Consider the following 14545-nt stretch of genomic DNA (forward strand, 5'->3'; position numbering starts at 1 on the left):
TACTAGGGCTCTTACCTGAGACATGAGTGCTGAGGGAAAGAGGTAGCAGGTGTGGAAGTCAGATAACATTTACTGCACAAGCTTCAAAAATAATACCCCCTAAATCAGAGATGGGCAAACTACAGCCGGCCCGTGGGACCCTCCTGCCCGGCCGGCTAGCCCCCGGCCCCTCCCCCGCAGCCTCGGCTCACTGCGCCACCAGCGCACTGCTCTGGCAGCGGGGCTGCAAGCTCCTGGGGCAGCACAGATGCAGAGCCCAGCCTGACCCAGTGCTCTGTGCTGCGCGGGGCGTGGCTGGCTCTAGATGGGCAGCATGGCTGCCTGTCCTGGTGCAGCCGCGCCGCCAGCCACCAGTGCTCCCGGCACTGCGGTAAGGGGGCAGGGAGCGGGGGAGGCATGTTGGATAGAGGGCAGGGGAGTTCGGGCAATAGTCAGGGGCCAGGGGTGTGAATAGGGGTGGGGCGGTCAGAGGGTGGGAATGGGGTTGAATGGGGCGGGGATTCGGGGCGGTCAGGGGAAAGGGAGAAGGGGTGGTGGGATGGGGCAGGGATCCTGGGGGCAGTCAGGAAGGAGGGGGTTGGATGGGGCAGCGGAGGGCAGTTGTGGGGAGTCGGGGCCGGTCAGGGGACGGGCAGCGGGGGTGGATGGGGCAGGAGTCGTGGGGGGGTTGTCAGGGGGCAAGAAGCAGGGGGGAGGGGTGTTGGGGGGGGCATGCCTGGCTGTTTGGAGAGGCACAGCTTCCCCTAAGCAGCCCTCCATACAATTTCTGAAACCCAATGCAGCCCTCAGGCAAGAAAGTTTGGCTGCCCCTGCCCTAAATGCTGCTAACTAATGTCAGCTAACATTATCTATGAACTCCGAGCTTCATTTCCTTTGTCTTTTTAAATATAAAAGCCAACTGTGGTCTAGTGGATTGAGGACAGGCCTACAAATAAGGGAATCTGGATTTATGTAGAACCATTGGGATGCTAGGTGAATTGCAGACAGGTAGAAAGACAATGTCCATATCCAAATTTAAGAGTTCTATTCACCTGGGTTCTCCATGCACCAGTAATCCCATCAGGAAAACAGGAACAACTTTTAACCACATTTGTAAATCTGTACATGAACAAGTAAGTGGGAAGTATGAAAACTGATATGAATGCAGATTTTAACAGGTAGGTCGTAGCAGCTATTTTGGGGCTGCAAGAGTCTAATTAATTCAGTTTTAGAGATTTTGAGGGTTTCAGTGAACTGGACACTTTTTGTTATGTAGATTTTTTGCATTGTCAAACAAAAATTCTGGTAAAATCAATTATGCATATTTAAAATTTAGAGTGAAACGCTCCTCCCAGATATATGCATGCAACTTCCTTTGATTTCAACACAAGCTACATGAGTACCTGGGAGCAGAATTTGGCCTTTAAAGCATATTTACTTCATCAATAAGACTATATTACCTTGCAGGCTACATCTAGCAGTCTCATTCTGACAGCTGGGTTCTCTGTGAGTTTCGTCCCAATCACCAACAGGGTATCCAGCAGCTGAGCAAGAACTTGGTGGGACTCTGTCAAACAAAACAGGGAAAGGTTTCATATCTCTTTACTGATTTTGTGAGCCTACAGAGATCTCACTGTCTACGTTGCAAGTAAACTGATATACCACTGCGCGTATTACATAAATGATGTGCTCATGGGATGGAATTTCCAAAAGTGCCTAAATCCCACTGACTGTCAATTGAGAATGTCATGATAGGATTTTCCACTGGTCATAAAAATAGAGAATAAGAGAGGGGAGAAAATAGTGTTCGCTCTGAGCAATAATCCCCAATCATATCCTTAGGTTGTTTGTGTTCACATAGGAGTCTTGCCACAGTCCTTAGGTCAGTGGTCACCAACCCCTCGATCATGACTGTCTGGTTGATCTTGGAGCCTCTGCCAGTCAATCATGATCTCCGCCCGAGCCCCGCAGCGCCGCCAACCAGGAGCTGCCTGTGGTAAGCGCCTCCCAGCCGGAGCCTGCATCTCACCCCACCTCTTTCACCGCAACCCCCTGCCCCAGCCCAGAGCTCCCTCCTGCACCAAACTCTCTCCCAAAGCCAACACCCCTCACCCCCTTCTTCACCCCCACACCCTGCCCCAGCCTGGAGCCACCTCCTGCACCACACTCCCTCCCAGAGTCCGCACACCTCATCCTCCCCTGCACCAGCCTGGAGCCCTCTCCTGCACCCAAACTCCCTCCCACAGCTTGCACCCCTCAACTCCTGTACCCAAACCTCCTGCCCCAGGCTCAGCCAATGCACACCCCACAGCTGAGATTGTTACACTGATTTGTGACAATCCCTGAAGGATTTTGGATCTATAAACCACAAATGACACTAATAAAAAGTAAAACTCGTGAAGTGTCCAGTGGATTCTCTGAGATTAGGTGCAATGTGACCATATGACCCCTGCATCCAAACTCCTTCCCAGACCTTGCACCCCTCACTCCTGCACCCCAACCCCCTGCTCCAGCCCGGTGAAAGTGAGTGAGGGTGGGGGACAGCAAGCAACGGAGGAAGGGGGGAATGGACTGAGTGTGACAGGACCTCAAGGAAGGGGGCGGGGTAGATCCTGGGTTGATCTTAAATTCAGAAAGTGATCTTGTGCGTAAAAAGGTTAGAGACCACTGCCTTAGATGTACAAAGTCTGGAGGATTCTGCCTTGATTTAAAATTAGATCTGAAGTGTGACTTACTCTCGTTTTGAAGCGTGTTAATGACATCATCCATAATGCAGTCTGGAGAAAATCCTGCCGTCTTCGATAACAAACCTAGCAAGGAAGCAATCTTCAATCTCACAGAGGCATCGTTCTCCTAGGGATGAAAGAAATGATAGTCTCCTCTGCTCTCTTTTCAGCTTAAGATCATAAAATAGTGAAACACAGGCAGGACCCACATACAGCACAAAACGACGGATGTCAGGGCTGGAGCCACCCCCTCACTAGCACTAATTACTGCAGCACAGCAATGCTAAATTTGATGGCATACTGAGATTCCCGTGGTAGCTCCCAGAACATTTCAAAAGAGTTCTTTCACTGAATATGAAATGAGTAATGCACGGACAAAAAGTATACCCTGTTATTTTGATACTAAAGTCAGATGGCTCAAATGGTTTCAGTTTTACACTGTACATTTTCAGTCTTCAGCATGCAGGAGAGTTTTCTATTGACAACACAAATGTAACAATTATTGATGGGAAAGATGGAGGATTTTAGAAGGTGGTTAGAGGGAGTTGGGAGTTTTGGCACCCAAAAGGAGTTTGGGGTTTAGCACAAAGGAAGCAGTTGAGGCTTTTAACACTGGGGCGGATGAGTGTCTTGTGTTTCTGCCTACAAACAAAGGAGAAAGCTGCCAATTTACTCAATGGGGAAAGTTTCTGGTGATAATCATGTTGCCATCATTAGGCATCAGAATCAACATCCCATTTAAATTAGTTGGAGCAGTCCACATCACTCAGAGTTACTGATTCAGGCTGTCTGCAGAGTTAGGAAGACAACTATGCATCAGGTCATACTTGGAAATGTTCCCTACCATAAGGGTATAAGAGAAATCTAACTAAGGGCTAGTCTACACTGGCAATGCTTTAACATGGCTTGTATAGTCGTGGCAAAGCACTGGGAGAGAGCTCTAAAAAACCACCTTCATGAAGATCATAGCTACCACCGCGAGCGAGAAAGTTGCAGCACTGTAAAGTGCCAGTGTAGACAAGCCCTTAGACTGTGGAGACAAGATCTGTAAGAACTAGAGTTACATTATGTGGCCAAGCAATCATGGGACCCTGAATATCAGAACTGCAATATCATCACGCATTAATGTATGACATTCTGTACCTTGGGGGAGCGGTTCCACAGTCCCAGGTTGCACCCTGGGGATTCTGTCACAAATGGTTCACATGGTTTAATGTTCTGGGGATGAATGGGAATGGAGGCACAGGGCCACAGGAGGCAGGGATGTGCAGGGCCACATGGCGATGAGGCAGGGGGTGCAGAGCTACATCGGGACAGGGGAGTGGCTGGGTAGGGACACAGAGACACATGGGGATGGGGGTACAGAGCCACACGGGGGGGGGGTGTGCAAGGCCACATGGGGATGGGGGTGTGGGTGTCTGAGGGGGGAGGGTGGAGGGACACATGGATGGGCGTGCAAGGACACATGGGGACAGGGGCAGATGTCCCTGACTGAATGGGAGAGGCTAGGGGTCAGCCAGGATCTGCATGGGGGAAGCTCCCTAACAATCCCTCCCCGCCCCTCCCCCCCAAAAAAACACGTTCCATACTTTTCCCATCCATACCCAACAACCTTCCAAGTTCACACCCAGGTACCATCCCAGCAATTTACTCCCCTCTCCCTCAGCTACTTCGTTACCCCTGACTCCCCCCAAGCCTTTACACTGCTTCTGAGGGGGTACGGGAAATACAGTTCTGTATTGTAGTTTAAATGAATTATTACTCAGAGTTCTGTATTAATATGCCTAGTAAGGAATCTATTTGTCAAAAAAACATTTCCTGAATCGTTTTTTTGTTGTTGTCGTCGTCTGTATTGTTACAGGCATACTTGCTGACAGGTATTTTGAAATAAATGACCAAAAATAATTGGAACTGGTGTGATTATATTGTGTTATTTTGACAAATAAAATACTCAGAATTTTGAATCATTTTAAAATACTGTGTGCCAAATTTTTTATTTTTTGTTGCAGAATTCCCCAAGGAGTACAATATGCAGTATAACTAAACTGTTTACCTCAATAATGTGAGGCACAGATTTCCACAGAATATACTACATGCTTACGCACATTTCCAATGTCTCTGATGTTCTTGTATTAAAAGGATACCATTAACCTAGATTTCAATGAAATTAACTATTTCTAATAAAGGGTGGGTTTTTTTAAATCCTACATGAATGAGTCTTGCCATTTTCTTTTAAACAAGTTAAAAAGATTATTGAGGTGTTTCTCTCTCCCACTTCCTGGCCCTGAGCAGTGGATTAGGGAAACTGACCTTAGCTTCCAGGTCTGGTCGTTACCTCATGGACCAGTACACAGGTAAGAGGAAGAACCTCCAGCTCCCTACTCCTGGCCAAGTGGACAAGTCAGGAAAAGGCTCCAAGGATCAGCTCAGCTGCAAATAACTCTGAGCTCTTAAGAGCCAAATTTTCAAAAGATTACAGCTCCCATTTATGCATTTAAATAAGTGACAGGATTCTCAGAAGATCACAGCATGTTGGGTGCTCAGCTCTTCGGAAAATCTGGCCAGAACATCACAATGGAAGCTGTCGGGTCTGAACACTTTTGAAAATCTGGCCCCAGTTGTGGCTGTGAAGCACTTGAAATATCAGGCTTATGTGTAGATTTAACCATGTATGTTATCTTGTATTGTCTTCACAGAATTTCATCTCTGTCTTTTTGTTGCCCAATTATAATTAGATGTTGCCTTGTGGCTCCTACCAAGTTGTCAGTATAACCCTCCACTGTCCATTGTCAGTTGGACAATGCATGGGTAATTTTAATAAATAATAATAATAATTGGAGATATACCAATCTCCTAGAACTGGAAGGGACCTTGAAAGGTCATTGAGTCCAGCCCCCTGCCTTCACTAGCAGGACCAAGTACTGATTTTTGCCCCAGATCCCTAAGTGGCCCCCTCAAGGATTGAACTCACAACCCTGGGTTTAGCAGGCCAATGCTCAAACCACTGAGCTATCCCTCTCCCCTGAAGTATGATATCCAACCCTATTCTAAAGAATGATAGTTATTCTTCCCAGACATATTTTCATGCAATTGTTCCCTCTGAAAGGTGAGCAAGAGAAATACACATTATGGGAAATCTGTCCCAACGGCTTTCCTGGGACATGGCCAGGATGTGTTAGGTTTCTTATGTTATGTATTCATAGACTCATAGACTTAAGGTCAGAAGGGACCATTATGATCATCTAGTCTGACCTCATGCACAATGCAGGCCATAGAATCTCACCCATCCACTCCTGTAACAAACCCCTAATCTATGTCTGAGTTATTGAAGTCCTCGAATAGTGGTTTAAAGACCTCAAGATGCAGAGAATCCTCCAGCAAGTGACCCATGCCCCATGCTGCAGAGGAAGGCGAAAAACCTCCAGGGCCTCTGCCAATCTTCCCTGGAGGAAAATTCCTTTCCGACCCCAAATATGGCAATCAGTTAAACCCTGAGCATGTGGGCAAGACTCACCAGCCAGCACCTGTATTCTTTCAGTTTGTTGGAAAGTCATATTTGGCAAAGAAGTTTCCATCAAGATTTTAGTTAAGAGTAAGAAGAAAGCCACCAAATAGTCTCAATCAACATCCCAGTGCAGGAAAAGTGTAGAAATAAATCAATATGGCTTAAAAATCTTATACTGAGTTCAATACGGGATAGACTCAAAGCCCTGGTCTACACTGGGGGGGGGGGGGGGGGAGGGAACGATCTAAGTTACGCAACTTCAGCTACATGTAGCTGAAGTCGACATACTTAGATCGACTTACCATGGTGTCTTCGACAGGGGAGTGGCAGCAGTCGACTTACCGTGGTATCTTCACCACGGTGAGTCGACTGCTGTCACTCCCCCGTCGACTCTGCTTGCGCCTCTCGTGGCGCTGGAGTACAGGAGTCGAGGGGAGAGAGCTCGGGAGTCGATTTGTCACGTCTAGACTAGATGCGATAAATTGATCCCCGCTGGATCGATCGCTACCCACCAATCTGGCAGGTAGTAAAGACATACCCAAAGATAAAATGTAAGAGAATATAGAAAGAAGTATGTTGAAATTAACAACCTATCTAGGTATTCATGAAGCAGTTACAACCTTGGTATGATTGCTAATGCTTTTGAGGACACTGTGGGAACAAGCTACCTCTCAGCCTGTGAACATGCACAGAAAGAGGGCAAGAAATAGTCTTCAACCGAGCATCTTGGAAAGGGAGTAATAGCAATTATAACAGGGAACTCCTACATAATTTGATAAAACAGGATGGGGTTCACAAAATTAAATCCCAGAAGGACTGTTCTGAATTTCATACCTTCGCAGATACCAGGTTAGTTGGCTGAAAATGACCAAAGCAATTCCCCTTGTGACTTCATCAACAAGGGAAGTAACGATTACCTAAAAGGGGAACCATCACGAGGCTGTTCAGAAGCAAAGTTTCAGTTTGCTGTGCAGATCTATTATTCACACTGAGGTCTGAATGTATAGATTAGGGGGAGGACTATTACCTAGATGCCAACAAAGTATACATCTTTTCATTATTCATTTATTAGTTAGCTGAGAGCTGGTGACATGGGTCAAACTGATAGCCTAGAGTCTGAACTAAAATGTCCACAGAGCAGGTACAGCGGGGCAACAGAGCAGCTTTACAAGCTTCCCGCACACTGCCCTGAGAGTATGACACAACCATGACAATTTTACAGCTAGAGCCCTGCAAATCTGTGGATATTCACTTTATATCCGTGAACCATGTTTGCCGATCGGATGTGGCTACAAATTTTCTCTTAGCACAGGGCTCTACCCTTAGGGACCATCTGCAGAGATAACATACAGTAGACCCCCGTTTATCTGACACTACATTATCTGGCTCTCCATATTAACCGAACCACCAGAACACACAGGTCCAGAGTGAGCAATCTCTCCTTTGGCCACTAGACAGCGCCGCAGCCTCGCACTTTCCCATTCTCTGGATTATCCCAATTTTTGATTACCTGATCTGGGCCCGGTCCCAATTAGATCAGATAAATGGGGTTCTACTGTATTTCATCCGGCATGCCAACTTGCTTCTTGGCCTATCTGCTGAAATTGCCAACCACAGTGCTAATTAACCACAAATCTAGGATGATGGTTTTACTCAAACTTTCCAGACTACTGTACTTCTTTCAGGAGTTTGATTTGTCTTGTGTATCTCAAGTTTCACCTCACTTAAAACCACTTGATTACAAAATCAGACATAAAAATACAAGTGTCACAGCATACTATTACTGAAAAATTGCTTACTTTCTTATTTCTAATTATCATATAATTATTTTTAAAAAATCAATCGCAATATAAATATTGTACTTACATATCAGTGTATAGTAGTACATAGAGCAGTATAAACAAGTAATTATCTGTATGAAATTTTAATTTGTACTGACTTCATTAGTGCTTATGTAGCCAGCTGTAATATTAGGCAAATATCTAGATGAGCTGATGTATCCCCTGGAAGACCTCTGCATATCCCTGGTTGAGAACCACTGGCTTAGACCACCAACTCTTTTTGCATAGGACACCGAGCAGCCCACAGGAGCAGCAAACAGGAGAGTTTTACAAGGGAGTTTTCCACCAACAGTTGGGTTTGTGATGACCAAAAGAACTGCATGGCAAATTGCCTGCCAGATGTGAAGGTTGCGGACCTCTCAAGACATAGACAGGCAGACTTATGTGCAGTGCTGGGGAGGAGCCAGTTGGTATATGTAGGTACCAATGGCATAGAGGAAAGTAGGTGAAAGGTCCTGAAGGCCAAATTTAGGCAGCTAGGTAATAGATTAAAGTCCAACACTTCCATGGTAGGGTTCTCTGAAATGCTTCTAGTTACACATACAGGCCAGTTAGACAGGCAAATCTGAAGGGTCTCAATGTGTGGATGAGATGATGGTGTTTGGAGGAAGGATTCACATTTATTAGGAATGGGAAAACGTTGGGAAAAGGAAGAACCTATACAGGACAGATGGGCTCCACCTAAACCAAAACAGAACCAGATTGCTGGCATGTAAAATTAAAAAGGTAGTAATGCACGTTTCAAACCAAGGGCTGAGGGAAAGTCAACAGGTGCAGAGGAACCAAGGGTGAAAGTAACTTAAAAGACTTACCGGTACGCCGGAGTCCTGAGCAGGGAGCATGGCCTCAGCTGGAAGAGGCAGGGCCTTTAAATAGCCAGGCCCTTTAAATCAAGATTTAAAGGCCCAGGGGCTCCGGCCGCTGCTACCGCAGCAGAGCCCCGGGCCCTTTAAATCACCGCCGGAGCCCTGCTGCCACTACCCCAGGGCTCCAACAGTGGGGCTCAGGTGGCGATTTAAAGGGCCTGGGGCTCTGGCCGCTGTGGGGAACCCTGGCCCTTTAAATCATGAGCCCTGCTGCTGGAGCCCTGGGGTAGCAGCAGCAGGGCTCTGGCGGCGATTTAAAGGGCCTGGGGCTCCCCACAGCAGAGACCCGGGTCCTTTAAGTCATCAGCCTGGGGAAGGCGGTCCGGTCCGGCACAGCGTACTGGCTCTTGCTGGTATGCCTCACCGGACCGGACTGGCTTACTTTCACCTCTGAGAGGAACACATGGTTTGGACAACCACATCCACTGGGGAGGATTAAAAGGGAAATTCTATAGTCTTAGTAAGGAGAAGAGGATAGAAGTTGATAAAGTACAGGTAGGAACCGAAGAGAAACAGCCAAATGAAAAAGAGTTCCATTCAATTACATCAGATGAAGGCAGACAAGTAAATATTGACAGATTTTACAAGTGCTTGTATACAAACACAAGAAGTTTAACTACTAAGGTGTGTGAACTTGAGCAACTGGTATTAAATGATGCTATTGATATAATAAGCATCATAGAAACTTGGTGGATTGATGAAAACCAATGGGACACAGTAATACCAGGGTGCTCCGAATTTCATCCACCTCCCTACACTTCAGAACCCAAGCAGCAACTTCAAAGCATTATCTACACAGTTATTTTATTAGCAGGAGCCCAGCTAACCCAAGTCTGTCACCCCAGCCTGGGGAAGTTCACTCCAAAACCCTATCCACTCTTAGCAACGCCACATTCTATCACCAAACGCTTGAGCCACACACCCCTCCAACCAGAACCATGTCCGGAAATATACCCGTACAAACGTGCTTCCACTTCCTGCTGCTTTAAGCGTCAGGCAGGTTGCTCCCCGGCACCCTATTTCCCTACCTTGTAATAATGCTCCAGCAAGATCCTGACAACTCCTTCCACGCTTTCCGCCTCCACTGGTTTCCTGGCAAACTGAAGCAGATACTGCAGGGCATCTGCCGGCGAAGTGGCCTTACACAGATCTACGTGGAGCGCGGCCGATTTACTGGGCTTGGTCAGCCGCAGCTTCTTGGCGGAGATCTCTTCGTGCTGCTGCTGCGGGGCAGTGACACGGCGTGAGGCGGGACATCCCAGCAGCCAGGCCCCAGCCCCTCCATCACTTTATCAGCCGACCCACCGCTTGGGGCGGGCGGGCCCTGCCCCAGGGCTCTCTGCCCCGTGGAGCCCCGCTCCGGAGGGGTCCCTTGGGGGCACCCCCACACCGAAGGGGTCCCGGGGTGGCTGGCAGCTGCCCGGCTCCCCTGTGCTGCCCTCCCAGCACTAGTGGTTCCGGAAGAGCAGGAGCCGCCCGAGGCCTCTCCCGGATCCCGGGTTGGGACTGGGAGGCGCTTCAGTGCTAGGCCTCAGGCTTCCAGCGGCCTTTCCTGCAACCCCAGGCCGCCCAGGAGTCGCCCTGCTCGGCCCGGGGCCGGGCCCCTCCCCCGGGGGAGTCCCCTTCCCCAGCCTCCCCCTCGTGCTCCAGACTACGCCCATTACCTGGACGACCTTAGTGAACTCCTCATACACCCGCTTCTTCAGGTGCGCCGCCATGCTGAGCCCCGCCACCGCCGCCTTTCGCCTTCGGCAGGGCGTGAGCCGCCTCAGCCACCGTACTGTACCGGACCCTTCTCCTTCCCCCCGCACCCGGAAACGAAATCATAGAGATGGTGACGGAAAGATAAACTGTCCTTCCTAGACATTTGGAGGTCTCCTCTCTATGGCCAGTGACTCCCAGGCTAGAGAAAAAAAAAAACAGGAGTACTTGTGGCACCTTAAAGACTAACAAATTTATTTTAGTCTTTAAGGTGCCACAAGTACTCCTGTTTTTTTTGCGGATACAGACTAACACGGCTGCTACTCTGAAACCAGGCTAGAGAGAGGCTTGATGGGGGCTGGAGCTCCCCCGCTGGGGGCAGGTTGTAGTGAGATCAGGAGCCTGTGCCAGATTCTCAGCTGGGGCAATCAGCAGAGCTCAGGATCTGGCTCCACATTTTTAATTCCCAGAAAGATTTTTTGGGGGTCTTTTGTTACCACATAAATAGATTTCTGTATCTGCCCCTTCCAATGCACTGGGTGCTGGGTGTGTCACTAACAAATTTATTCCCCTCATGGTCCAAGAGGGGCCCGAACTGTTATTTCCTTCCAGGCATAGTGTGAGAACATTTCCTCGGGCTGTTGCCTGAGTGGGGTGACCACACAGAGCAGTGTCCCCAAACTTTTGAGGGCCAGGAGTGGGGCTGCAGCTCCAGGGGCCGGGGCACGGACAGGGGTAAGAGGGCTGAGGCTGGGGCTGCAGCTGGGGCCAGGGACAGCGCCATGGTCAGGGACCAAGGCTGGGAGTGGGGGCAGGGCCAGGAGTGGAGCTGCAGCAGGGCCACGTTGGGGGCCACAGGCCAGGAGTGGAGCTGCAGCAGGGCTACATTGGGAGCCAGCAGCCAGCCCCTCAGCTGTGTGCAGAGCCGAGCTGCGGCTGGGGACAGGGTCAGGCGGAGGGTTGGGAGCCAGGGCTGTGACTGGGGATGGGGCTGGAGCAGAGCTGGGGGCTGGGTGGCACTCCCTCCCCACCCCCTGTGGGCAATAGCCCATCTGCCTCACCACCCCCAACTGTTCCTCTGCTGCTCCCTAGGGGGTTACACCTCACAGTTTGGAGACCTCTGACATAGAGCAGTGGTTCCCAAATGGGTTCGTGAACCGCTGGAGGTTCGTGAAATGTTACAGGGGGTTCTCGGGAAAAAAATCCCTAATGGCAGATAGAGTTGTCCCTAGGCCCCCCTGGCAGCATGTGGCCAGCAGCCTGGAGCCCCTGGACTTCCAAGAGCTAAGCAGATCAAAGCAAGCATATCTATCACACTGAGGAGATTTAAACTTCAATACTCCTTATAAGAAATGGAAAGGGAGGTGGATATTTTTTGCTGTTTTTAAAATGAAATAAGCAACTAGTATTGTTTTTAAAATTATGAAGAACAAGTTTAAGCTTTGTTGTAATGTGCGTTGTTTGCCTGGACTGCTCAAGACCTGAATGCTTGTATAGGAGAAACTCTGTGAGTTGGCTTCTTAAATACCTTCATGCTGTTTCACATCTGATACTCCTTGATGAAACATAGGTGCCTTGTTTCAAAGTGATACAAGCTATGAAAGTGAGATCTTGGAAGAGTGTTGCCGTTTTCATAATGTAATAAAAATACTGTAATGATAAATAATAATTAATAATAAATAGTGTGTAATAAGCATGTCATAACAAATTTTATATTTCCAAGAAGCTTGCTTTTATAATTTATACTCAGGTAAAGGAGAAAATCCCTGGAAATATTCATTTTTAGGAGGGGATTCGCGAGACTTGACATTTTAGTGAAAGGGGTTCACAGGTTGTTAAAGTCTGGGAACCACTGACATAGAGTCATAGATTCCAAGGCCAGAAAGGACCATTGTGATCATCTAATCTGACCTCCTGTGTAACACAGAGTGTAGGATTTCCCACAAATAATTCCTGTTTGAATTGAGCAGATCTTTTAGAAAAACATCTAATCGTGATATAAGCTATGCCACTGATAAAGGATTCACAACAACCTTTGATAAATTATTCCAATTGTTGATTATGCTCACTATTAAAAATGAGGGGAGCCGTATTTCAGAGGGATAGCTGTGTTAATCTGTATCAGCAAAAACAATGAGGAGTCCTTGTGGCACCTTAGAGGCTAACAAATTTATTTGGGCATAAGCTTTCTTGGACTATAACCCACTTACTATTAAAAATGTAAGCCTTATTTCCAGTCTGAATTTCTTTGTGGAAAGAGTATTTCAGTTCAATTTAGTGATACAGAAGGGAAATTAATTCCTGTTACTGTTCTCAATAACATGTTTTCATAAATACCTGCACATGTACTCTGAGAGTAGCCACAAGGTGGACTTAAAAATGCTAAAATATATAAAAGACTGTCTTGCTTCATGCCAAGACTGGTTTTACTGATTTCTTTATAAAATATGCCTTTCAAATTCTAGGATATCAGTCTATGAGATCTACTATTATACTGTGGCAGGACAATTATCTTTAATTGTGTTTCGTAAGTATTTGATGTAGGTTAAGTAAATAAGGGTGAAACATATTTGCTTGAGTTGTCCTGGCCTTGCCCATCTGCGACGGTTCGGCAGCACTTAGACACACTTAACCATCTGGAGTTTACCCTTTTTCTTGTCCAAACTGAAAGATTTGAAGTTATATAAAAGTGACCCAAATTTTCCAGAAAAATTCTATCTTGGTATGAGATGTGGCATGCAAAATTTCATGGGGATGCATTTGGTTTTGCTGAAGTCAGGAGGAGGTGGAAAAAGCTTCCCATTGAAGTTTGATATCTTTAACTATAGCCTTTTGTGAATACAAGAACTAAAAAGGGACCCAGACTTCAAGTCCCCTGCCTCCCAAAGAAATAGGGCTCAGACATTAGTTCTGGATCTGAGTATGGATTCGGAACCCATTTCTCCCACAAAGTTTGGAGGTGTTCAGTTCTGAGAGGTTGATTCAGGCTCATCTCTCTCTTTCTTTGAAAAGATTAGATTTGTATACATTAATACAGACTATATCAGGCCAAAGTCATTCCTGTGTGAACCCACTGAAGTCAGTAGAGTTGCATCAGCGATATGTGAATTTGGCCCAATAATGTCTAGAAATAATTCCCCCCCCAAAAAAATGGTTTTAATTCTGTGTTTGGGATGTGTTTTCCCCAAACCTGAGCTGTGTTTTAAGTTTGTAATCAGACCCCAAACTGGGTATGTTTCATGTGCTTTTGGGTTTGGTTTGCAAACATTTTATATAGCACTGAGCTAGAGCCAGAACCAGTGAAGGGTTGAATGCCCTCAACTCCCATTGCTCACAGTGGGATTTGAAGGAGGGTGGTACATCTCAGGATCAGGTTCTTTGACCATTGAAGTCAATCAAGGGAGGCTGTTATTTCAGTGGGCATTGGACTACTAGGCCTTGGGTATGGAACTCCCCAAGAACTAAATGCACAAGGCAAAGCATAGTGGATCAGGGCGGAAATTTTCAAAAGTGACCAGTGATAGTGGGTGCTCAGCACTTTCTGAGAACCAGGTCCCTTTAAGTGATTTGGGGCACACAAAATCGTTAGTCTCTTTTAAAAATGTTGCCCAAGTCTTCAAAATTTTAGGGGGCTGAAGCTTCTCACACTTACACCAGTTTTACACAGTGTAACTGCACTGACTTCAGTGAAGTCAGTCCTGATTTACACCATTGGAAGAACAATAACCAGAATGTAGGCATTTTATACTACACTTTATGAAGATAGAGTCTAACCCAGTAGTATATAAGGAAAGCTTTGTGGTTTTTTAAGAGGATAATAAAGAAGGTAGATTTATACTATGCAAAGAGGCTTTTAAAAGTGTATTTATTTAGTATCTATTTATTTAGTGTCCCAAAACACATATTGTCCTTTATAGGAGGCAACCC

General features: G+C 46.9%; 1 protein-coding gene across 3 annotated transcripts in view; it reads right to left on the reverse strand.

Annotated features, from left to right (window-relative positions):
* The window catches only part of INTS4 (integrator complex subunit 4), a 63141-nt gene extending 52390 nt beyond the window's left edge, over positions 1–10751 (reverse strand). For 2 of the 3 annotated variants that reach the window (XM_039497137.1, XM_039497138.1), the window contains exons 1-4: positions 10582–10751; positions 9946–10137; positions 2715–2832; positions 1440–1546 (exon numbers count right to left, since the gene is read on the reverse strand). In XM_039497137.1, the coding sequence (XP_039353071.1) occupies positions 1440–1546; positions 2715–2832; positions 9946–10137; positions 10582–10635 (471 nt within the window). In that variant the 5' untranslated portion in view covers positions 10636–10751. Of the gene's footprint in view, positions 1–1439; positions 1547–2714; positions 2833–9945; positions 10141–10581 lie in introns of all 3 variants that reach the window. The other variant, XM_039497136.1, reaches the window with a different exon arrangement.
* Positions 10752–14545: the final 3794 nt, after the last annotated feature.

This window comes from Mauremys reevesii, linkage group 1 (assembly GCF_016161935.1).
Source record: "Mauremys reevesii isolate NIE-2019 linkage group 1, ASM1616193v1, whole genome shotgun sequence".
Taxonomy (NCBI): domain Eukaryota; kingdom Metazoa; phylum Chordata; order Testudines; family Geoemydidae; genus Mauremys; species Mauremys reevesii.